Consider the following 26,417-nt stretch of genomic DNA (forward strand, 5'->3'; position numbering starts at 1 on the left):
GATCTAGTAGTCCTACACATAACGCTGGAAACAATGCAAAAATACTTGCCTGTGACTTGCTGGGACATTTTTAAAAGGGATATCATAATGTTCAAATCATGGTGAAAAAAGTTGTCTTTTACTATCAGATGAAGATGTGCACTTTAGATGGGACCCAGAAGGGCTGTAAAATAGCAACAGAAGACTTAATAAAGTCGTTTTTCGTTCCCGTGTCTTGCCATCCCAATCTAATATCTCTCAACCACAGAAATTCATTTATCACTTTGTTTCACTTCAGCCCAGGCCCTTCCATCATGTACTGTAGCTCACATTCAGCTACAATTAGATAATGCTACATGTATATTTTTCCCTTGTGAGCTTCAGGAGGCCCAAGGAGATACATTTCTACAAGATTAAAAATTATCCTTGCACATCAGGATCTTTCCACTACTAATTCTTAAGGTTTCCAGTCAGCTGAGATTTTGTCCTCTTGGCCACATGCCAGGATTGGAGGCTGCAGACACAGAAAATATTCTAAGTGAGCCATTTTGAGGATTGAGGAGCTCCCATCTTCAAAGTGCAGAAGTTGCAATTTTCTGGATGTGAAAAAATAACACATTTTACCACCTTTAATTCTTTTATTTCTTTAAAACGTTGTTAAAATAGTTGATACTGCTTTTCTGGGCATCTGACTATCCAAAGCAGTTTACAACTAAAAACAATAGTAAGTTAAAAGAACAACAATGCAAATTTATAAAACTTAAAACTACAACTCAGCAATATCCCATAGAGCTGGTGGGAAAGCATAGTTCAACCATACTATCACCCAGCTAATTTACACCATGCTTTGAAGGCCAGTTGAAAAATATAAGGAAATTCTATAGCCATGGGACCACCATAGAGTTAGAACTGTCCCTTGTGGCCATCCATCTTAATAGACCTGGGATACAGGGAGGACCAGAAGGTTGGCAGTTGGAATTTACATGGCAGGGTGAGCTCCTGTTGCTCTGTCCCAGCTTCTGCCAACCTAGCAGTTTGAAAGCACACCAGTGCAAGTAGATAAATAGGTACTGCTACTGTGGGAAGGTAAACGGTGTTTCCGTGCACTCTGGTTTCCATCACACTTGCACCAGAAGTGGTTTAGTCATGCTGGCCACATGACCTGGAAACCTGATGGCCTGAAAGCAAGATGAGCTCCACACCCCATAGTCACCTTTGACTGGACTTAGCAATCCAGGGGTCCTTTACCTTTTTTTTTTACAAGGAGGACATATAATAAATACAATTTTGCAGCATGTTTTTAGTGAGAATGTGTTTTGGACTTGGTTTTCCAGTTCCACCGGGTAGGTGAAATGTTCTGCTCAAAGCAGAACCCAAAGCCCTTCAGTCGAGTAAAGCCTTTCATTTATAACCACAGGCTGCTGCCACCCTAGGCAGCCAAACTAGGACAGACAAGGGAAGCATTCCTTGGAAATACATTATGCTTAGGCACTTTGATGTTAGATCATAGGGGATGAGAGACTTACCTGCTGTAGAAGAACAGGAAGTCTGTACACTCTCAGATGCCATCAGCCTGAGGTACCAGAAGGATTGCTTTTCCACATATGTGCCTTCAACAGAGGCCTTCCTTAGTGTGTTCCTGCCATTGGAGGTGCAGCCTTCTCGATGGTGGTGTCTCACCCAGCACTTGCATCAATGTCATTTTGGCACAAGGTGAAGATCTATATTATTTTAACCAGGCTTCTTAATCACACCTCTTTTACCTCTGCCAGTTACCATATTTTTCACTCTATAAGATGCACCCGATCATAAGACACACCTAGTTTTAGAGAACAAGAAAGAAAAAAATTCTCTCCCTCTCTGCACAGCTCCTCTCCAGCAAAGCAGGAGGAGAAATGGAAGGGCTTTGTGTGGCTATCCCTGAAGCCAGGAGAGCGAGAGGGATCAGTGCGCACCGATCCCTCTCGCTCTCCTGGCTTCAGGGATAGCTGCGCATCCTGCATTCGCTCTATAAGACGCACAAACATTTCCCCTTACTTTTTAGGAGGGGGGACGTGCGTCTTATAGAACGAAAAATACGTCACTTCCATTCTGCTTTATATTTCTCCTCCCCCCCCCCTTCTAACTGCTCCCCCAAAAAACTATTGTTTTAATGGTATTGTTCTAAATTTGTTTTTGCCGTAATTTCAATCCCTATTGCTTTATCATTGGCCCTGGGAACCAATGATAAAGCAATACAAGGGTACCTCGGGTTAAGTACTTAGTTCGCTCTGGAGGTCTGTTCTTAACCTGAAACTGTTCTTAACCTGAAGCACCACTTTAGCTAATGGGTCCTCCTGCTGCTGGTGCACCGCCAGAGCACAATTTCTGTTCTCATCCTGAAGCAAAGTTCTTAACCTGAAGCACTATTTCCGGGTTAGTGGAGTCTGTAACCTGAAGCGTATGTAACGTAAAGCGTATGTAACCTGAGGTAACCTGTATATGATCCTCTAATAAAGTGGAAAGAACATTAGAAACCTCAGCTGGTGGCATATATGCAGGCGGCGCCGACTTATAAAAAATATTGGGGGGGCCCATACCGGGGTCCTGGGGGAGGGAGAACGCGAGAAGCAGTGCGAGCCTCTGAGAGAACGCGAGACCCCGCGCAGCTGCTGCTCCTGCCTCAAGGCAGCGGGTTGGCCGGGTAGGCGTCGGTTCCTTGCTTGAGCAGGACCCCCGTGCCTGCCCGCCTCCCTCCAGGTAGACTGGGTAGGAACCTGGCCCTTTGTATAGAAGTGACAGGCGGGCAGGCGGCAGGCAGGCAGGCAGGCAGCATGGCCATCCCCTGCCTGCCTGCCTGCCTGCTTCCAGGTAGACCGGGTAAGAACCTGTACCTTCGTATAGAAGCGCCAGGCAGCCGCAGGAAGGCAGGAAGGCAGCAGGCCAGGGTGCGTGGACGTCCCATGCCTGCCTGCCTGCCTGCCTTCTTCCAGGTAGACCGGGTAAGAACCTGGACCTTGGTATAGAAGGCAGGCTTGCAGGCAGGCAGGCAGGCAGGCGGCTGCTGCTGCTGTTCGGTCGGCGGCTCCTTTGCTTTGCTTGCTGCCGCCCAGGCCCCGGGAGCCACAGAGCCAGCGCCGCCTGAGGAGGGATATCCAGCCCATTCAGAGACGCTGCTGCTTCTCTCTCTCTCTCTCTCTCTCTCTCTCTCTCTCTCTCTCTCGTTGTTGTTCCGTTCGGATTCCCCCTCCCACCCGGCGGCTCCTCTGGCGCGTCCTGGCAGCAGCGGCGGCGGCGGCGGCAGCAGCTCCTCCTGCAAAACACTTTTCCCTCTCCCTCGGTGTGTTTGTATTTGCGTGTGCGTGTGCGTGTGCGCGGCGAGTGAGTTCACCTCCTGCATCTCTCTCCCTCTCTCTCTCCCCCGCCGTGCCATCTCCTCGGGACTTTCCAGTCCTGTCGCCGCGGCCGCAGCGCTGGCCCGCCAGACTTTACACGAAGGTTCGCGCACTAATAATTTTCTTAAATTATTGGGGGCTCCGCCCCCCCAATCAAATTTTTGAGGGGGCTCGGGCCCCCTCAGGCCCCATGGAGTCGGCGCCTATGCATATATGCCCCCCTCCCATTCTTATTCTATGCGAACTTCCCCAAGATCAGCCAAACAGTTTGCTCTGTCTTCAGGGTTGTTAGACCCCAGACCTCGGTCTTGATGAGACATTCTCTGAAGAGAAGAGGGAGCCAGAAGCTGTGGTTGACCCTTCTGAGGCACATGTGGACACCACTTTTTCAAGGGGAACCCACTCCCCTTTTCAGCACACCCATCCCAAGCCTCAGAGGATCAAAGGAGCAGTGGTGATCAATGTCCCAGCTCAAAGCTCAGGACCAGCAATGCAATGTTCAGTGAAAAGCCAAAGGCCTCCTGTTCATTGGCTCAGTTCAGGAGGAGGGGGAATAAAGTTGTCTATAAAAACCCTCAGTGCCTGTCTGCAACAAGTGCATGTTAGCTCTTCAGCCTTGCATCTCCAGCATCTTTCCTGACTTGGAGCAGGATGAAAGGAAATCAAAGCTCTTTTGCTAGCTTTTCAAAGTGTAATAAGTCAAGCAGTTCCATGCACAGCCAAGCTAGGCCAGGCCACAGCAGATAGATCCTGCCAATTTCTTCAGCCACTAAGCCTCCACGCAGATGAATGCTTGTAGCTCACAGATAATAATAATAATAATAATAATAATAATAATAATAATAATAATAGTTATACCCTGCACATCTGGCTGGGTTTCCCCAGCCATTCTTCCTACCATAGAGTTGGCTAGTAATATTGATGCTAGCTGTAAATATTCAAGCTAGCTAGAAAACAGTACTGAAGTTAGGTAATAGTGTGGGTACCATAGGCGTCTTGTGGGCCCCTGTGAGAGAAAGATGGGCCATTTTCCGGTTCTAGCAGACTCTTGCGTTCTTTAGTTGTTCTTAGGGTTACATTGGGCTTAATGAGCTTATGGCAATATTTGCATTACAGTGGTACCTCGGGTTAAGAACTTAATTCGTTCTGGAGGTCCGTGCTTAACCTGAAACTGTTCTTAACCTGAGGTGCCACTTTAGCTAATGGGGCCTCCCGCTGCTGCCGCGTGATTTCTGTTCTCATCCTGAAGCAAAGTTCTTAACCCGAGGTACTATTTATGGATTAGCGGATTCTGTAACCTGAAGAGTCTGTAACTCGTGGTACCACGGTACATCACTTCCTTCAAAGTTCCTCTCCATTGGGAGGCCTTCCTGCTCATTCTGCTGAGCAGGACCCTGGATGTCTGCCTCAAAGTCCTGCCCTGACACTACCGCTGGGGGAGGGAGAACAGCCAATGACAAAGAGGCCTCAGATCACATGGCTATAGAGAGTGACAGCAGATCTGACCAAGCTGCACACACACAGGCCAGGCACAATTGCATATTGGATAATGACCCGTTCATGTCTCCATGGGTTATACTTTCCTACCCATACTTCATTATTGCATTTAAGGTTGTCTCCAGCTAAGTTTTACCCATTGAAATTAATGACCCAGCCAGTGTGGTGTAGTGGTTAAGAGCGGTAGTCTCGTAATCTGGGGAACCAGGTTTGTGTCTCCGCTCCTCCACATGCAGCTGCTGGGTGACCTTGGGCTAGTCACACGTCTTTGAAGTCTCTCAGCCCCACTCAGCTCACAGAGTGTTTGTTGTGGGGGAGGAAGGGAAAGGAGAATGTTAGCCGCTTTGAGACTCCTTAAAGGGAGTGAAAGGCGGGGTATCAAATCCAAACTCTTCTTCCTTCTTCTTCTGTATTGTTCATTAATTTCGGTGGATCTACTCTTGAGTATTCCAAGCAGTGGCTACAACCCTCAATGTATATCCCACTCTTCTTCCCAAAGGAGCCCAGGGTGGCAAACCCATCAGTAGTAAAGGGGAGCATGGAAGGACTTGCTAGATATGCAGTGCAATGGGTCAGTGCATCTGGCTATTAACCAGAAGGTTGGTGCTTCGAACCCATGCAAGGATGGCTGTGGGCAGGCTGTGGGGTTAGACTAGATGTCTCTCAGCGTCCCTTCAAACTCTATAATTCTATGATTCTATGAATTGATTGATAAAAGGTTTCTAAAACTAGTATATGTGATGAATCTTGCAATTTTTAAAAACACATGTTAAAACAAAGAACTCAATCCCCAGAATTGTATCCCTTCATGGCGATTGTTTAGTCCATATTATCATAAACATGGGATTCAGCGCTCTGCATCCCATTTCTTTACTTCCAATCAACAGCTTCTGTCTTCTACCAATGCCGCTTCTGAAATTATGTTTTAAGATAGGAATTAAATCATTAGACCAATCTACAAGTACAGATATAACAATCAAGATAAATGTGCCAGTAAGTGAAACAACATATGTTGTGCTGGGAATTATTACTTCTTCTTCTTCTTTTGCCTAGAGATGCCACCTCAGCAAGTCAGTGCTGTGTTTGTTTTGAAAGTCCAAGTGCTGGAAATGTCCATGTGAGCTTAGCTTTTTTCCTACTATGGGAGATACATCAACCTGCAGTTCAGCAGTGGTCAAATAATGACTTAGGCTGTGATCCTCTGCCACTTGCTTTGATAGCAAAGGTTGCACCCATGGTAATTAATTTAGACGATAAGGATATCTAAGGACTTTTCATGCTTAGGGGGGCACTTCTAGACTCACTATTTTCGGGTGGGATTCTGTCACATCCCAGTAAAGTCAGGCTGCTCAGTTAAAGCTGATTTTGAGCTCTTGTAAAACAATACGGCTTCCCAAAAGTGATGGAAAACCGTTCTGGAAAGTGTAGACTAACATCTGCTGGGTGCAACATTGTCTAATCATCCCACAAATCGGACTAAATGCTTATTAAACAGGTTGGTTGGAATTGACCAGAGTTTCCAAAGTTTAAAGGATTAAAGATTTTCCGAATTTTTGGGGCAGTTCATTGTTCCGACATGTTCTGATTAGCTAAAGATAAGCAGCGGTGCAGCTCTGACAACCTCAGAGCTAAAGTTCAGAGCCCCACAGTACAGGCCCATCCCAAAAACAAGCATCCAGAGGTCAGCAGTTAGTCATGGAAGCTGCAAACAGTCCCAGATGTCAACACCTACATTGGCAAGGGTGTCCTGGGGCCCACCAAGGTTGACATTGGTTGTTTCATTGTTTATTCTTATAAAAAAAAAAAACACAATGTTATAGTCAGGGCAGCTGGCCAGGTATGTGCCTGGTTACAGGTGCTCTTTTTATTATTTTTACATTTAAAACCTGTTGTTTTCTGCAACAAAACAGTGCTTTTCCCCCAAGTAAATATGTTTAGCATTAAGGTAGCAGATGAAAACACCATTTTATTCCTGTAGTCATGACACACTATGCTTTAAGTAAGTTTTCAAAATGCTAAACCTCATATGCTCAGAATATTATTAATTTTTAAGTGTTGGCATGTTTGTTTTTGCTCTAACATGCTGGAATGTAGAAGTAGTTTTAATGCATGGAATGGAGGGGGATGTGAATTGTGTGCTTCACAAATGAAATCATGCACATGACCATCTTAAGAGTGGAGTGTATAAGACTATTAAATGGGGATGGTAAATTACCTAACTGCACCACTGATGATAAGCCGTTATTCTCAATTGTTGATCTTAAGTAGACTGATCAATAGTTTGGCTATTTTATTCAGCAAATCTTACCTTGGTCTTCCTACCAGTTCATTTCCACATCAGACTCTCTTCAAAGAGCCCAGTTTTGGCCAGGGGAGGGGAGGGTATAAATAAATAAAAATTTATTATTATTATTAAACTTTCTCAATTAACAACTTGCTGAACATTTTTACTTAACTTTTTCTTTTTTAAAAAAAAGACAAACCCACAATGTAACAACCTATTTATTTATTTTTAAGTATTTCTACTTGAGAATAATAGAACTCATACTAAAAGATGGTCACACACAATACTATCTATAAAATTCAATATGGAGAAAAGAGGAAAACTGTACAAACAAAAGATTTAAATGTAAAACTCTAGAGGAGGGCAAAGCTGTGGTGTAACGTGTGAAGCAGGTGGCCATTGCCCCCAGCGCAGATTTCTAAGGGGCACATGCAAAATTTCAAAAGGAAAATACTAGTAATAAATAAAAAAATAGTGCACCCTCCCCCTCACACAGATAACTGTAGTCCCAAACAACACACGAATGGTAACAGAGGTGGTGCTGCTCTCCTGGGAGTTGAAAGCCACCGTCTGGAGAACACCCACTGGGCTATCATTAGAAAAAGGGGTCAGGTGCTGATTAATGAATAAGCAGCCATGGTAGCAAGTGGGTGCCAGGCAGATGATGAAGCCGTGTCAGCACCACACTCACCAGCATCTCTAGGGCTCCGCTGGGCCCTCACACATGTCCAGGTGACAGGTCTCCAGATGCAGGAGCTGTGCTCCAAGTCCAGCCCATCGCAACTGGTCTGAGAACATGGGAGTGTGGGGGGGGATCCTTGTAATTTCTCGGCCTACATTTAATAATGCACAATTTATCTATAGTTGTTCCTTTTGGAACCCAAATCATCCTCCAGATAGACTTCTTTTACCTCCCTGAACCCAGCTGTCACCACTCTCATTTTCCATCCATTTCTTTTAACTAAACTAAACCAACCCTGATTTTCTTCACAAAATTGATTACAGAATAGGAAAACCACTCAATCGTTGGTAGCTCGCTGTTTTGGTAGATACACACATTTTACTTACCCCTTTTATACCACGAAACATCCATATTTCATGTGTACCCTACCCAACAGTTCATTCCATTGTACATTATTTTAAATTTCCTATCGCAAGTACTAGGAATGCTCCATTTTGAGAACCCAAGAATTATGCTGTCTGACTGTTCTGCAAGTACATTATATTGGCAGCTCACAGACATTTTTGATGGATCAAGACCTTAAGGTCATTTTCTTCCCCTGTAATTTCAAGCTGACAAGTCTTCTGCAGGAGATAGCCAAAGACAACCTTATTAGTCCCAAGCGAATGACTTCACATGCGGTACTGCATTTTCAGCCCATTTCTGCTCCTTTTCTTGTTCTGCACACTCTTCCATTCCCAATGTGTGGTAGTTATGCCAGGCAACTTGATGCAAATAATAATACAAAAACTAGCATCTCTTATTGGGGCTGATAATGAATTTAAAGGGGCCTTGGTAAGTATAATTAATGAACCTGCTCTGTTCCTATTTTGCAAATGATATAAGCTGAAATGTTCACCCATGTAATCCACCACATGTATTATAGTATACATGAGTGTACTGCCTAACAAGTCCCCAACCTTCAGGTAACAGGCTCAGCAATGAACAAGTCATTATTGTAGTTAATGCAGAAGTTCTATCACCATGATTGGATCTCATGGCATTTATTTTAATTTATTTTAATTCTGAAGTGTGCATGCACACACACATGCACACACATACAAAGTTGTGCTGGGGAAGGCAGTGCTTTAACCCTTCCCTTCCATGGCTTTTCTTCTACATAAATTACTGCACTCTCTATCTGCTGTTCATCCAATTATGGGAGAAACTGCAGGCATGATATATGTACCTTTAATTTTTCCTTCAATAGAAAACAACAGGGCAGGGGGTTAGGGGAGGGAGGACAAAGGTTTGGGAAAAAATAGCTTGGGGAAAGCTTTAAAGACACACTTCCCAAAGCTGCTATCCAATCCAAATTTTGTTAAAATAATTGTCAGGAGTTCCAACATCAGTGAACGAATTAAAACAAAACAAAACAACAACAACAAGGTAATGGTTTACATAGCCTCCCTTGCTATGCAAAAACTGTTTTAAGTTTGTAATTATTAGTTTTTGGTAACATTAAAAATCCAAAACACTTCCAGAGGATATAAGCATCTTGAACCTATGAAATGCTGAGGACGTAACTGTGGGAAATTGCAGTCAAATATAACTAGTAAGCTTAGGGCTAGTTAATACATGAAGGGGTTAAGACCGCAGAATTGTATTTCTAGACTCACCTAGGTCATGCACCCTCACCTCTGGTGAAGAAGGAGGTGAAGCTTTCTTTGTTCACTCTCTTCCACTATGTGAAGTTGACCAGGCAACATGTGTGGGCTTGACCGTTTCAAGCCCAGATCACAAGCTCATTCCACACACACCCATGTGTTTTTGCTGCTGCATGGAATAACACATGAATCTGACCTTTGGAAGTTTTGTAAGTAAAGCATTTAAACTTATTAAAGTGTGGCCTGTTCAGCCTATATTCCAAATGCTTCAGTCACTACACGTTTTGTGACTTTTAAACTCTTCTAAGGCTTTCTTACTGGAGCATGTGTTTAGCTCCATGTTTTGGATGTAGGGATTTAGCAAAGTCTTTTATTAATTACCCCACATGGGTGATGTCTCTAGATTTCCCCCTCAATAACAATCTCATTGTTTGAAGAGGGAACTTCCAGCTTCAAACTGAATGCTAAAGGCAGGAATTTATTTGGTTATTCTTGTTTCAAGGAGTTGTAAATATGCTGCTGCCCAGTTACACCTAAGTTAAAATCCTATTTCCCCTCCCTGTTTTCTATTAACATTTCTCTCATTTCCACATTGGGAGAGAAAAGAGGTCTAAAAATACCAGAAGGCAGGTTCAATATAGTCCCATTCAGGCCCTGTCTGTATGCACACAAGCTCAAAATGGCGGCAGGACAGGGTTGTTCTAGGGCCTGTTCCTAACATCCCTCAACATATAGGCTTCTTTATAGACCTTTGGGTGTTCAGCATGAAGGTCTGCATAAGATTTCTAAGCGCATTCAGTTGAATGTACTTTTAAACCTCCCAGCAAAGATTTCATAGAATCATAGAGTTGGAAGAGACCACAAGGGCCATCGAGTCCAACCCCCTGCCAAGCAGGAAACACCATCAGAGCACGCCTGACATATGGTTGTCAAGCCTCTGCTTAAAGACCTCCAAAGTAGGAGACTCCACCACACTCCTTGGCAGCAAATTCCACTGTCGAACAGCTCTTACTGTCAGGAAGTTCTTCCTAATGTTTAGGTGGAATCTTCTTTCTTGTAGTTTGGATCCATTGCTCCGTGTCCGCTTCTCTGGAGCAGCAGAAAACAACCTTTCTCCCTCCTCTATGTGACATCCTTTTATATATTTGAACATAGCTATCATATCACCCCTTAACCTCCTCTTCTCCAGGCTAAACAAGCCGTTCCTCATAAGGCATCATTTCCAGGCCTTTGACCATTTTGGTTGCCCTCCTCTGGACACTTTCTAAGCATGTTCTGTACAATGAGGCTTGTGTGAATCCAGCCGTTATGACTATTGGTTGAGAGCAATGGGGTAATATATATTATAGCTTTATGAGCCGTGGCAATACATTGGAGCATCTTTAAATGGCAGATAGCCACCACTGATGGGCTCCCAAATTTGGCTCCCATTCACCATAAAGTTGCTCACCTCCAAAAAGCACACAGGAGCACTACAGGAAGTCAATAGTAATACAGCTAGGTTGGGCCAGTGAGGGGCATCAGGCCCCTTTGCAAGTTTTAATATACAACATAAAAGTCCAGTATGCAGCCTTCACTTCCTTCCTGTCAGGAGACCAATTGCTCCTCTCTTCCTTCCTATCTCCATATGTTTAGAAGCATGTAAGTCTGTGATGTGGCCCCTGCCATTCTATGTCACTAACTCAGAAGGTGGCTTAGACAGCAGGAAGGCAAACTGATCGCAGTACAGTGGTACCTTGGGTTACATACGCTTCAGGTTACAGACTCCGCTAACCCAGAAATAGTACCTTGGGTTAAGAACTTTGCTTCAGGATGAGAACAGAAATCGTGCTCCGGCGGCACGGTGGCAGCAGGAGGCCCCATTAGCTAAAGTGGTGTCTCAGGTTAAGAAGTTTCAGGTTAAGAACGTACCTCCAGAATGAATTAAGTTCTTAACCCAAGGTACCACTGTAGATTGTTGCATTCATCTACTGCTTCCAGGATTCCCTTAGAAATCTGTAAGAACCAGAGGACTTTGGTCTGATCTTATGTAAGCAATCTGAACTGTACTGCTACATTCGATAGTAGGCTTGCAGGGGAGGGCATAAATACTCCCCCATATAAAATAATTCCTAGGCCATGGAAAGCTAGCAAGTGAAATAAGTTGTAGATCATTGAAATCAGATCCTCACTCTAACATTTCCCTGTTTCTCAATTTGTTTAAACAGCTGGGACTAAAAAATTTTGCTGGAAGTCAAAAGCTCACATGCTGTATGTGGTTTCTCCTAATAAAGGCATATTATACTGTCCTTGTATATTGGCTCTTCTTGGGCTTCTAACAGTAACATGAATTTGATAAACACAAGGTCTTGTATCCCAAGTGTCAGTCCATCTATATTGCACCAGGAATCCAGTTTTAAAATATGCAGAACACAGCTGTGCAAAATAATTGTTACTGTATCATTTATCTATTACTTTCTGTAGATGGGACCTACCCTGGTAGCTATTATGTGGAGCTTAATGAAAGAAATATACTAGCCTTTGGGAGTACTGCATCCAGCCTTGCCTGATTTGACTTTATTTTTGTTAGAATCCTTGTATAGAAATATAAAAAGTAACATTATTAAATTAATATTGTGATCTACCAAATGTCATTTACATTTACAAAGAAAAGCATGCGTACCAAGGACCTATCAATTAAGGAATAAATGGTGTGTGCTAAATGATTCTTGAGTGTAAATTCTCACTGAAGAAGTGATTTCCTGGGTCACATTTCTAGTTCCTTGGCTTTCTTTGCAAGAATTCCAGAAGCTAGTAGGTGGAATATCAGAGGTTCTCAAACTGTAGCCCGTGAGCTTTCAAGAGGCCCAAGGAAAGATTGTAGCAATGTCAAGAATATGTGTACTTGGCTCTGCACTCCATTTATTTTCCTGTCAGAGATCAAGGCCAGTTTTATCACGGCCAGATTGTCAGGTGGGCTGATAAGGTCCTGGCCTAGGCCCCAAAACACAGCCCTAGTTTTGATCATTACACCAGTGCTGGAGAAACATTACTTTAATTTCCTTCATATTTAACCCAGAAGGGGAATGTGTTTTTCCCCCTTTTAAATTGGCACCACCCTGCTGTATTACATATAGTTTTAATTTATTGCATTTTGTCAGCCGGGCGTGCATAGCTTTCACCCGACACATTTTGTCAGCTAGCCTGCATCATGGATTTTCATTACATGCAATTCGGCCAAGTTTCATATATTGCTTTTGTTGGGTACCATTTGTCAGCTGTGTGCTTTTAAGTGTTTCATGGGTGGAGTTGACTGTAGAAAGAAAGGGATGTTTCCTTCCATACAGCAAATTACTAAATATAAATCTGTGTCCATTAGTGAAGGCAAAATGCTAATTCACAGCATTACCGTATGTCCTAAATGTGCTTTCCTTTCCTGGGGAAAAGAAAGATTTAAGTAACCATATGAGACCCCCAAGGAATTCCAAGTGCCCCCCTGTATGCATTTGAGAACCACTATGCTAGATGGCTCACCAGAAATAGGCCAGTATTTTGCAGGTGGACCACACAGTCCACTTTCCCTCCAGACAAAGGGGGAACTCTTTTCTGCCAAAGGGACACATAGGCAACTTTGCCAGTGGTGACTGGGGTGGGGTAAGGCCAATGGGAACAGTGGGTGGAACAACTGTTCTGACTCTTGCCCTTGTATAGTGAGCTACATTCCAGCCACACCAAACTCAAAAGGTTTGTTTCTACACACATTCCAACCTCAAAAGGTATTATCTCAATTCAAGGGCACATTTGAGTGTGGCAAAAAGACTGGGATAGGCTGTGCTAGGGGCATGACTTACGCCTAGAGTGCCATGTGCAGCCATGAGGGCGACCTGAAGGCCACATTTGGAAATTGTTCTGAGGTTCCCAACCCCTGTTCTAGAAAGATCCCTTTAAAAGGATTTACTGTGTTTTCATGCATCATGTAATTCTTTGTCAACTCAGTCCTAGTTTACTCGGAAGCAAGCTTCATTAAATTAAGTGGGGCTTACTCTCTAGCAAGAGTATTCATAATTGCAACCTAAGGCTACAAGAATGCTGCAGTTATTTTTCAACATGGGCTCCTTGCATGTATGTTTGTTCCTTTCTTTGTGAGAGAGTATATCTTCCTCTGGACTTCCAGTGTTTCCCAAATGAACTGCCACCATCTAAAATTTAAAAGCTCATGAAGTGGTAACTAAAATCTAGTGTGCACACTCTCCCTTATGAAGATCAAACTTTTTTAAATAATAAAAAACCCCACCCACCCCACCCACTTGTTTGGAAATGCTCTTAAACAACCCCAATCTCAACAATGGCTTGTCAAGTGCAATGGCTTTCAGTGCATTCAGTTTCCAAGCCAGTGTGCTTAGAAATGCAGCTTGAACAGGTGTTTTTTTTAAAAAAAAAAAAGATGTGGTAAGCTACAATTCATTCACTGCACAATTAACTGCTAAGCTTTAGATCATAGCTAGTGTGTGTGTGTGTGTGTGTGTGTCCCCTAACCCTGATCTGCAATGCAAATTCTAAGCTTCTTCCTCAAAGCTGCTACAGAACTCACAGTTCACCCACTGACCTAATATTTCATATCTGCTTTAAAAGGATTATCTAAAAGGCCATTAGAGAAAGTGAAGCCAATGAAGTATGCTTGAAGATCAGCCCAAGTTAGAGGGGGGAAATGTTTCGGTTGGCACTTCCCTGTCCTTTCCTACGTTACTTTCCCCTCTCTCTTATAGTGTTCTAATTGCTTTTCCCTGCATTTTCCACAAATAGATTACAGGGGGAGGGGAGGGTAAGGAAGATCCACCAAATGTAATTCATGTGTGTGCTTGTGTTTTGTTTTATTTGGCAGTGCACCAAGCTAAAAACATTTAAATCTACTTTCTCGAATGCCAGAGATGGAATCTAAGTGCTCTGGCTCTAATAAGTGGAATTCTAAAAGTTCCTCGCTAGTAAAAATTTAAAAAAAGAAAGAAACCCTTCTGTGAATTCGCAGTGACCCCAAACAGGCTTGCTTTCTCCCATCTTCACTGCAGACGAACCAGCAGGCAATGTGCTGGGCAGAATTGTAGCCAGAAGCCTACTGAAAGGGTGAGGCAGGATTTTCACACTGCAAGGTCAGACTGTTGAGGACAAATGGTGGATGGGGCCTTTAAAGCTTATCCCCTGCCTTTCATCTCCAGTGGCTTTCTGTGTTACCTTGAGCAGCAGCTCCTTCATCTCCCTGCACCTCTTCCCCTCCCCCTTCCTCTTACAGGGAAAAAAACCCAATGCTATCAGCACTTGCTTAGTGCATACAAATTCCTCGAAAGCATGCTGTGGCAGCACACATTCAAAGCAGCACAAAGGGCTTGAAGATCTGGCTTGCCAAATCCTTCCAGGGGGGCGGGGCAGCTGGGGGGGGGGCAGCTGGGAGACAAGGGCCAAGCTTCTGCATTAACAGTTTTGCATTTCAGAAGCATTAACGGTTAAAGACATTTTTTTCCCACTGGCAATGTAAAAAAAAGAGTACAAGAAAACCACAAAAGAAGAGCTCTGGCAATGACAACAAGGACGGCAGGGTTTTAGGGTTCAGTTCCAGCTGATTTTATTTCCTTTGGAAAAAAAAAAGATAAAAGGTTATTTACAGAAAGTATATTGACAATCTGACAGGCAGTGAACTTGGCATCATTAGCCAGCTTCCTCCCCACCCCTCCCCCACATTTGTGTTATGGGCAGATTGTTAGACAAAGATATTCCACACAGCATATTGCACAGGATGGATGACCAAAAAACAAAAGGGAAAGAAAAGGAAAAACCCTTAACGGAACAACCTCCTCGTTAGGCAGATGGTCCTAGCGCCTGTCATGTTATATTAACATACATAAACACACACTCTTTTTTTTGCTTATTATAATACAGACTTAAATGTACAAAGATGTTTTCACTTTTTTTCTCATCTTAAACACAACAGCTATAAACCTGAATACATATGCTATCATCATGCCATAAGAGACTAAAACAATTATATTTAGCGACAAGTAGAAAGGATTAAATAGTCAAAATACGAGAATGAAAAAATGCAGTACATAGTGTCGCGAACTCAAATCGGCATTTAGATAGATCCAGTGATTTTTAAACGGCACGGTTTTTTATTTTATTTTGTTGCTTATAAAAAAGTGCAAAAGATGTGGTTTAAAAGTTAAAGCTACAGGATCCCTTTTTTCTCTCTTGAAAATGCTCCAGTTGTTTCTGTACAACATACTATTTACTTTGAGAGGGTTTGTTTATTTATTTGTTAGAAGTTAGCCCTACAGTGAATTAATACAATCCCTCTCTCTCAACTCACAAGCAGAGTGGAATAGCAAGGGATGCTGTCTCTTTAAGAAGCCTGCAGATTGGAGTGTAAACATGAGGAAAGTAGGGGCTGATTTTTTGTGTGTGAGAGATTAACCAGCAGCCCTGTTATAATCAGGAAATCCAAAACAGCAATTTACACCCCTTATATATTTTTTACAAAAATACACTGAGAAAATAATCAAACGTTTTCATCTCTCTTCTCTTGTTTTTAAAAGTGTCAAAAGTCTACATTTAAATATAAAAAATTAAAAGTTAAAACTCTAGCCCTTCAGTGAAGGTGACATAAAAATGGTGTGGGTAACAACGAAACTACCAAAATAAAAAATAGGACAAAGTAATACAGGTAAAAAAAAATGTTTGGCCAGTATAAATACTTCACTTATAAAATGGCATCAAATTACATTTACAAGGAAAAATAATAATGTTTCAAGGATGGATCATGGGTGTGAAAAGAAAAGAGACTTCATTTACAGCTATAAAGGAGAACACACACGCACGCACACACATACAGACACTGAGGAAAAATTTGGTCCTGAATTTCATTTTTTTTAAGTCCAGCACAGATTTGAGTTGCGTTTGAATCCTTTAAAGAGTTAAGAATGAAAAAAGCTGGTGATAATTTTGTAGGAATCAAACATAGCGCCATCTATCTGCTCCTTATATTATTCTAACACTATTCTTTTAAACTGTTCAACAGTCTTACAGAAACCTCAGAAAGATAGGATAACATGCTATATTAAACCCCACCAGTGAAATAATCCAACACCATCACGATTCTGAGCAAGAAAACACATTTTCGCAAAAAAAAAAAGAGCAACTGCCCTCTATTTTCCCCTGTACCACATCATTACAGAAACTTGGTATGTTCTATATCTGTCTCCATTTCTTTTTTCTAAACAAAAGTTCAGCGTTGTTGAAATTCCACACATACTGACTTCTCTGTATATAATATAAGGTGACTTAAGAAAATCGGTGCCACCTCCTTTATACGTGCAAATCCTTTTCAGCTTTATTATTATCTTCTTAGCAGAGCTTCCAGTTCCTTTTTAACGTCTCCCCTCTTTTCCATCCCACTCGGGGCGCCAAGTCCAGTTCCTAAGGGCCTCTCTCTCTAACCCCATCTGCTCTCGAGGCGAAAGAGGACACCCCCACCCCCCCAAAAAAACGCAAACTAGGATTCTTCCCCACCCCCGGCAATTGCAAGTCCTGCTGATTTGTTTGAAACATTATTTCCCACCCCCGGGAAACCCTAGCCCGCCCCCCCCGCCCCCAAAAGAGATACCCACAATCTGCTCCCCACCCCCACCCCTTTCAAAACTCATGGACAAGAAACAAACCTTAGGAGATGTGCGTGACTTCCAGCCCTCCCTCCCTCCCCCCCCCGCAAGTCGTTGCCATTCTTGTTTTAGCCACTTGATTCTCGCTATAGTCTCTGAAACGTGGAACTCCTTCTCCGGCTGTTGGAAGGATGAAGCGTGGGGGCGGGAGAAGAGGGGTGTGTGTTTCTGTGTGAGGATCTGTTTAGCCAGAAATCGGACTCCTGCGGTCGCTTTTTCTCCAAGAAGAAGGGGGGGGGGGAAAGGTTGATCCCTTTTGCCAAGTTCCGTATCTATATATTTTTTAAAAATACACACAACGCCCCCCCCCCAAGTCAGATTCATCAGGGGTGGGGGAAGAAGAACACTCAGAGGGCAAAATTCTCGTTCCTCCAGTCTGCAGGGCGCAATGGGGTCTGTGTGCCATCCATGCGCCCCACTTATTTTTCTTTCTCTCTCTCTCTCTCTTTCTGTCTCCACCTTCGACCCCCCTCAGTACGTGAAGACCAGGTTCGAAATGCTGGATTCGAGCCAGTCCCCCGAGATCATCTCACTTACCTCCGGGGTGCAATAGTCCGGGAAGTCAAAGTGGGAGCCCGAGCCGGGCTCCAAGTTAAAATCCAGGTCCCGGTCGAGCACCGAGGAGCTGAGGCTGCCCAGGGCCATGCCGTCGAAGCCCGGGCTGGGGTGCAGGTCCAACAGGTCGTCTTCGAACTCGTCGTCCGAGGAGGAGGAAGCGCACGAGGCGGAGGAGGAGCCCGACGACGACGAGCGCGAGGTGGACGGGGCGGGCGAGCAGGGCGCCCGCAGGCTGGTGTAGCTGCGGTGGTCCGACGGCGAGCAGGGCGAAGCCAAGGGCTCGGCGCCGTCGTGCAGGGCCCCGGCGGCGGCGCCCGCTTCGTCGTAGAGGCTCAGCGGGTCGCTGGCTTCCGTCGACGAGCTCAGCGTGGGGCTCGCCGGCACGGCGCCGCCGGGCGAAGCGTGCGAGAAGAGGTAGAGGCGCTTGGCCTTCTTCTCCGGGAGGTGCCTGGCGCTGCCGCCGCCCGAGGGCGAGGAGGAGCCCGGCGAGGCGGCGCGCGATTTGTACAGAGAGTGGTGCTCCGGGGGCAGCAGGGCGACCGGCTGATCCGAGGCGGCGAACGGAGGCGCGCCTTTGCTGCCGCCGCCACCCAGGCTGAGCTTGGGATGCGGCTTGCCCGCGCCGGCGCCACCCGACGAGAGCTTGGCGGCGGCGCTGCTGCCCTTTTTCAGGGCGACTTTGGAGGAGTTGGCAGCGGAGGCGGCTCCTCCTGAGCTGCTGCTGCTGTTCCCGCCGCCGCCGCCGCTCCCTCCGCCCCCGCTCTTCTCGCCCGGCTTGGAGGCGCTGGCGCCCGACTTCACCTTCTTCCTGGGCCGGTACTTGTAGTCGGGGTAGTCGGCCATGTGCTTGAGGCGCAGCCGCTCCGCCTCCCGGATGAAGGGGATCTTGTCGCTGTCCTTGAGCAGCTTCCAGCGCTTGCCCAGGCGCTTCGAGATCTCGGCGTTGTGCATGTCGGGCGACTGCTCCATGATCTTCCGCCGCTCGATCTGGGACCACACCATGAAGGCGTTCATGGGCCGCTTGATGTGCCCGCTGGGCGTCTTGCACCAGCTCGGGTCGTCCGCCTTGCCGCCCGTCGATGCCGTCGAGCCCGGCGTCGGCGAAGAGGCGATGCCCAGCTCCACGCTGGCCCCGGAGTCGGAGCTCTCGCCGGCCAGGAGCGCCTCCGTGTTCTCCGCGTTGTTCGTCTGCTGCACCATCTCGGCGGCTGGCGCGCGCAGCAGCGGCGGCTGTCGGGGGAAGCGGCGGCGCTCAGTTTGGCACCAGCTTGGAACCGGGCGCTCAACTTTCCCCGTCGCTCGGCAGCCCCCTCGGCGAGCGCGCCGTCCTTCGGCTACTTAAGGCACGGTTCCCTCTGGGAAGTAGTTGTAGCTCCACACCGCTCTCCTCCTCCTCTGCCCGGCAGACTTTCTGCCCGCCTTTCCGCCGCAACTTTGCGCCGGGGGTTTAGTTACAGAAGCCGGGCTCCAAGCAGAAACAGTTTCTTTTTTTAACGCCGCCAACCGCCAATCCAAGGTCTCTCGCCTCTCTCTTTTCCACCTCTTCCCCCACCCCGGAGTTTACAAGTGCTTTGCTCGCTCCGTCTTTCTTTCTCCCTCTCCTCTCCCTGCTCGAGGTGTTTCAGCAAAGCAGCACGCCCACTGCTGAAAGTCTCTCGTTTTCTTGGAAGGGCACAGCAAAAAAACCAAAAATACCTCTTTAAAAAAAGGCCGCCTCCCACAAAGCAAAGGAAAAAAGAAAAGAAAATGAAAATCTTCCTCAGTCCGTCCAGGACTCGTGGTAGAAGGGAGCAGGAGTTTGTTCGACGGGCATTCAGTGGCTGCGAGGGATTAGGCGGCCCCGCGCATGCAACCAAGTAGCGTTAACAAATGTGTGTCTTCCCGGGAGGAATCGCGGTGACTGGTGCAATCAATGTATTTAGTCCCGTCTCGCCTTCCTTTGGATGCACAGCCCCAAAGAGAGGAAAGAGACATGTACAAACCGGGGCGATGCAAGTGGCCTGCTTTTTCGCACCGCCCCCCTCTCTTGGACGGTTACTCTGGCTGCAGCTTAGAGCGGACCCCAATTCCGCCTCGCGCCCCTTTATCCTTTCACAGTCATTTCCCCAGCCAATCGCAGGCTGTATCCAACGCTCCGCCGTGCCAAACCCCACCCCCTCGGCTCCCATTGGCTTGGAACCCAATGTAACAATAATCACCGCGTGCAATGAGAAGCTCCAAATCTGACCTCATTCCAATTTACACAAACTTTTTAAAAGGGCCAGAAGTGCAGCTGAGATTTCTGGTTTTTCTTTTTCTCTCTCTTTCCCCCCCACCTCTCCTCCCTTTTTTTTTGCGTTTGCATTTCTCCTCCTACTTCATCGCGTGTGCGCGTGTGAGGGCGAAAAGGGCGGCGGGGGAGGGGGGCGTGGAGAGGAAAGTGCGTGTGCACGTGTGAATGCGTGTGCGCGCTGGCGCGCTCGCGAGCGGAAAGGAGGGAGCGGGGCGGGCGTCCGTGTGTTACTACACTCTGGGGGTGGAAGGAGGGAGGGAGGGAGGGAGATGAGCTCTGCCCGTTATGTTAGCGGAGAAGGGGGATGGGGAGGGGGGAGCGGGCGGGCGATGCGTTGGAAGCGTGGACTTCCGCGTAAAGGGACAGGCGACTCCTTGGGAGCGTTTCCTCGTTGAGAGGAGGAAGCGGAGTGGGGGATGGGAGAAGAACCCAGCACGTGTTTTTGCTTAATCTCTTCCTTTTATCTAAACAGATTAAACACACAAACTTCGCTCCCGCCCCGCAACGCGCTCTTCACTGCTTTCTATTCAATCCTGTCTTCTCCAGTGGAAAACATATGGCCTTCTGGTTTGTATGATTGATTGGGGCTACCACGGCCCCCACTAGTAGTTTTCAAACAGTAGCGCAGCTTCTACATACTTATTTGGGAAGAAGGTGCAAAGGAGAGTTTTTTTGTGGCTGTAAATTACACCGCCTTGTTGCTTTGCCTTTAGGAGCTGCTACCGTGGATATCCTGACTGCCAACCAGCCCACGTTATTCGCCATGCAGGCGTGTGGATAAGGTTCACTCCCCTGCATATGATTTCTTATAATCCTGGATGATTTGCATTAAGTAGCAAGCCAAGTCTTCCTCCCTCCCTCCTCGCCCCCTTCAGTTTCTCTTGGAGGGAGGAGGCGAAAAAAGCCTCCGTGAAGAGCTCCTCCTCTGGAAAGCTCTGGTGGCAAATAGACTGGTCAACGAATGGTTTGCAGAACAAATAAGGCTATAAATTGGATGCTTGTCTCCTGCCCCCCCTTCCTTAATACACTCAGGTACATTGTTTACAATGGCATACTTTGTCCATGATTCATTGAGTTGCCCAACTCTCAAATCCTAATGCCTGTGAAAATGGAAAACAGTAATTTTAAAACAAACAATAAATAGCTCACAGACTTTCCCCTTCTTATCCAACAGTACTGTCAGAAGTGAAACAGGTTCTACAGCACCTATCAAGTCATTGCTTCATCCCCAGTAGGTGCTGAGACAAAAAAAGGAGAACCTTCACAATAAATTACATGCCACCTGATGACAATGTAAGGGAAAAAATGAATTGAGGACAAAAAAGTATGATCTAACAAAAGCAGTCCAAACTAATCTCCCAAATACTCTGCACTCCTCACAGTTGGTGTGTCACAGATATGCTGGAGTGAACGAACAGGACTCCTATGTTGTGAACTGCCCTGAGATCTAGGGATGAAGGGTAGTTAATAATAATAATAATAATAATAATAATAATAATAATAATAATAATAATAATAATAAATAAATAAATAAATAAATAATAATAGCAGGCAGGCCCCAAAACGGATGTTAGATTCCTAACAGGATGGTTCTAGTGATGGTCTTGTTCTTTTCCGGTTTAAGCATGCACCGTTAATCACTAACACAGAGCACTGAAGACTGCATAGGGACTGATGACAAATTACTGTACCCTTAACAGAGTTAATACCTTAGGGGACATCTCAGATAAGGTTGGAAAGTGTAAATTCAGAAATCCGCACAGTTGCAGAATTTGATTTAGTGAACATCCCATCTTAAACAAATCACATAAAATAGCAACAAGTATTTGAAGCGAAATTCACACATCCATGGTGGAATGCATGTTTTGTGTCCCAGGTTCAGTCTCCAGCCTCTTCAGATCCTGCCTGAAACCCCAGGAAGTTGAGTATCACTGGACACGGCTGGGATGTTGTTTTGTGACTCAGCAGTGGCATGGATGTCCAATCCTAGGTATGTAACTATGACGTAAATCTTAGGACAGAGTTTTACAGTCTGTTCCTAATGATATAGCACTTTAGGTCTATAGTGCCTTGAACTGGGTTTAAGGGCCCATACACAAAAATATAGAAAATGACACCAGGTGCCAATCTCACCATGAGAAGAAGGTGGCGGCAGCAACTGTTTCTAATGTGCTTTAGCATGACACTGTGTAAAGACAGTCATACAATTGTTTTATTCATTTTTAAAAAATATTTTATTAAGGATTTTCTTGTTTTACAGAAGTAAGTGTAATGCCTCGTTGTTTTTTCCCCATGTAACATTTTTACAATTCCGTTTCATTTGTTGAGGCATTAGGGGGAGAAGAAGAAAAAGAAAGAAAGGAAGGAAAAAGAAAGGGGGGTGGAGGGAGGGAAGATGGATGGGGGTGGGGTCAGGTGGCGATGTTTCTATTATGCTTAATGTATGTAGAGTTTGGTGTTAGCGTTGTTTGTGTTGTTCACTTGTGTTCCTTTGGTGGTGAGAGGTTGGGGTTGGCCTAGGGTGTGATTGTTTGTGATTGGCTGTGGTGATCTTTGTTTTTGTGTGTGAGTGGGGTGGGTGGGTGTTTTGGATCAGGTTAGCCATATTGATTTGTATGCTGTTGGTGTATTATTGTCCTTGTCTTGTTGGGCTGTGTATGCGATAAAGGGGAGCCATATCGGGGTAAAGGCGTCTTCTTCTGTTTGTCCCCGTGTCAGTTTCAGTTTATTAGTTAATTTTTCTAGCAGGGCTGTTTCCCATACTATTTGGTACCATTGGTTCATGCTTACTCCTGACAGGTCTCTCCAGTGTCTGGTTATGGTGTTTCTGGCTGCTGAAAGTAGGTGGGTTATGAGTTCTTTGTGGTGTAAGTAGGCATTGTTGTCTTGGAAGATGTCTTGTTTTATTCATTTATAAACATGTTTATAGGCCACATTTTGGGGCATAACCCACACAAGGCAACTTAAGCAGAATAACAAAATGCTGTAACACACACACAAAAACCAAGTGAGTTATGCAGCAGCATTAAAAACTGCAACATGAGCCAGATAAACTACAAACAGGAATAAAAGCATAGGCTTTGATACCAATTTCGGGGGGGGGACCCCACAGCATTAAAACATTTTCAAGACAGCTGAATAACTTGAAATATTGTTGGTTTCCATCTGTCTCGAAAGACATTGGAGTGCACTTCCAAGGGTGAAGTCAAACCACTGGAGAATTTTAAGGGCCTGTTGTGGCTGCAGAGCTCGGTAAGTTGAAACTCATAGCTTCGGTTAGCAGCACCGAAGGGTCCTCTCCAGGGCACAAACCTGGGCAGTGTGCATGGAGGTCCTGGGCTGCCCAGGAGACAAGACCTCCCTCTCAGTTTTGCTGATGTGGGCCAAAGAAAAGCAGAGCAATATATTTAGCACCAGCGTGGCTGCAGGAGTTGCTGGAAGGAGGCATACAAGGCGCCATCCAACCATCTTAGGGAATCCACTCTGTATTTATGTAGGGTTTACTCCTTAGCCTTTTCTTCTCCCAAGCACCAGAGTCTTCCTTCTCCTACATGAGCTACCTTCCCAGGTTGATGAGCATCATTTGCCACTCACCTCCCTCTACAGCACATGCAGGAACCACATCATTGACCGTTGCAGCCGATATTGGTCTTGTCTGCTCAATCCATTAGAGCCTGTCTTCACATGCAGGGGAAGTCCCAAACTCACTGAGGGTTTGAGACCCCATTACTTGGTTTAGCCAGCCAAGTCGAAGCTGTTCCCAGAGTGTGGCTGCTGTCACATGCTGATTTGTTCTAGGAGCCACAGGTGAGAGCTCCCAGGGTGAGGACAAAAGGTGGGCGAACTACCCCAGAAGGAGCATGATGTGTTCCCAACCAGAGGTACTTCACCTCCCCGAATACCCCATACACCCCACTTAAAATAATATTTAGGCCTTCCTAAGTAAGTATGTTTTTAAAGCTGATAATGTAGAGTTTGTTCCAACTCAGCAGGGGAGTAGTTACGTAACCCAGGGCAGGCTTCCTCAGCCTCGGCCCTCCAGATGTTTTTGGCCTACAACTCCCATGATCCCTAGCTAGCAGGACCAGTGGTCAGGGATGATGGGAATTGTAGTCTCAAAACATCTGGAGGACCGAGGTTGAGGAAGCATCCTCATTCATGCCCACCAACCGAACCAATCTCACTGACAGGCCTTTAAAAGAAGGCAGATCTCAGTGTTCAAACAGGCTCCGAAGGGTGCAGATAAGTTGCTCCTAAACCTTTTAGGGCTTCACAAGTCAAAACCAACATTTACAGTAGTCTTGATCCCAGAAACATACATTCAGTCAACGTGGACTGGCACAAAATCTGTGTCACATGCACTAAGTCCCAGATGGATAAGATAACTATAGTATAGGTGACAACACAAGCTACTACCTCTGCTGCAACAATTACCACAGATTAGGATAAGCAGCCTGCCTAACTGCAATGCAATTACTGGAAATATCACTTCAGTAAGAGAGCTGTGAAAGGAACAATTCGAAGCTAAAATCAGATGCTCTTAATACATCAGTTCTTCAGTGGCAGGAACATTTAAAAACTATTAATGTTTGATTTACTGCCTAAATGTGGCCCCTTTTCTAAACAAGATCTTGCCTTTTCGGTTTCAGATCAGTCAATAACATTTGTATCTTAGACAGGGAAAACTTTGTATGCAAAGAATATCTGGATAAATTGTTGCCTATCCAAACCAGCCAATATCTAGTTATGTCATCCATTTCTCAAAAAGTGCTGGCAGCATCTGATCATCATCTTCAATTTTACTCAGCCTGATAGCAATGATAATAAATACACTGTTAAGATCCCAATAGACCCCCTATTTTGATTTGTTTTATTTCTGCACCTTGTTTCTCTTTTTACTACTGGTCTCTGTTGCTGTTGATTGATTTGCTGAACTTTTGTTGTTTAAACTGTTGCAAGCCCCCCAGCCCCAGCCCTGCAAATGCAGTGGTAGGCGAGGAGACTATATGATATTAATGGATTAAGAAAGCAGCTAACATTGTTCACTGTTAATACACGTTACCTTGTTGTGCAGTGTTATAGCCCTGTGCATCTAATTGAAAGTAAGCCCCATTCACTTGGGACTTGTGTGTATGGGATCAGGCTCCGTAATTAACAGCAGCACTTTATTTTCTGGCTTTACATTCACTGAACAAAATATAGTAGAAATCTATTTGCACAACTGGCATTACATTGAGATTATATTAACTGGTGGAGTACACAATTTGAGTATGTATAGAGGAGCTTAATCCATTTTAATATTCAGAATGAAATGCTTGTTATCGTTTGTTGTGTATGATTTTTATACACACACACACACACACACACACACACACACACACAGTGGTACCTCGGGTTAAGAACTTAATTCATTCTGGAGGTCTGTTCTTAACCTGAAACTGTTCTTAACCTGAGGTACCACTTTAGTTAATGGGGCCTCCCGCCGCCATGCGATTTCTGTCCTCGTCCTGAAGCAAAGTTCTTAACCTGAGGTAATATTTCTGGGTTAGCGGAGTCTGTAACCTGAAGCATCTGTAACCTGAAGTGTCTGTAACCCGAGGTACCACTGTATGCCCCACTGAGTTCACTGGGAGTAAGTGTGTGTAGAATGTAGTGGTTAAGAGCGGTAGTCACGTAATCTGGGGAACCGGGTTCGTGTCTCCGCTCCTCCACATGCAGCTGCTGGGTGACCTTGGGCCAGTCACACTTCTGTGAAGTCTCTCAGCCCCACTCACCTCACAGAGTGTTTGTTGTGGGGGAGGAAGGGAAAGGAGAATGTTAGCCGCTTTGAGACTCCTTAAAGGGAGTGAAAGGCGGGATATCAAATCCAAACTCTTCTTCTTCTTCTTCTTAATGGGAGACAAATAAAATGTTCTGGCGTAGAAAAAGGCCAGTGCCTTCATTGGTAAAGAACCATTGCTATTCTCTCTATAACACGCAGATTTTTTCTCCTAAAAAGGAAGGGGAAATGTCTGTGCGTGTTATTGAGCGAATGTGTGGTCCCTGGATCCGACTGGCGTGAGTGGAGGCAAAAATCAGGCAAAAATCAAATTGCGCGTCTCGGAGAAGGGAAACCTGAAAAAAGGAAGCTGCTGCTTTCCTGCACTCTGCCTCAGGGTCTTACTGCCCACCCTCCTCTGTTTCGTTGCTGTGTTTGCTCAAACGGAACAAATAGCAGGGAAAGCCCCTCCCCTCCAGGCAAGAAGAGGGGAAAGCAGAGCGTCCTTCCTTCTAATTCCTCTCCGTGCTCCAGCCGGTAAACATGCAGGTGGGAGAGAGAGAGAGAGAGAGAGAGAGAGAGAGCTGGCTGGCTTGGGTGGGTGGGTGGGTGGGTGGGTGGGTGGGGGAAAACTTTTGCCTTCCTTTCCTCCCTCCCATTAAACCCCTCTCCCGCATTCTTA

The 26,417-nt window shown here is 45.4% G+C and overlaps 1 protein-coding gene and 1 long non-coding RNA gene across 2 annotated transcripts; one reads left to right on the forward strand and one right to left on the reverse strand.

Annotated features, from left to right (window-relative positions):
* Window positions 1–15,033: 15,033 nt before the first annotated feature.
* Window positions 15,034–20,250, reverse strand: SOX4 (SRY-box transcription factor 4). The gene has a single exon (XM_083518766.1). It carries the CDS (start codon window positions 18,903–18,905, stop codon window positions 17,619–17,621), a length of 1,287 nt encoding a protein of 428 aa, XP_083374892.1. The 5' UTR covers window positions 18,906–20,250; the 3' UTR covers window positions 15,034–17,618.
* A 64-nt stretch (window positions 20,251–20,314) lies between these two features.
* Window positions 20,315–25,341, forward strand: LOC310714009. Its single transcript, XR_014529511.1, has 3 exons — window positions 20,315–21,270; window positions 21,854–21,967; window positions 23,776–25,341. It is a non-coding gene; the product is annotated as an uncharacterized lncRNA (long non-coding RNA).
* Window positions 25,342–26,417: the final 1,076 nt, after the last annotated feature.

This window comes from Podarcis liolepis (genome assembly GCF_965112155.1).
Source record: "Podarcis liolepis genome assembly, chromosome: 8".
NCBI classification, from domain to species: domain Eukaryota; kingdom Metazoa; phylum Chordata; class Lepidosauria; order Squamata; family Lacertidae; genus Podarcis; species Podarcis liolepis.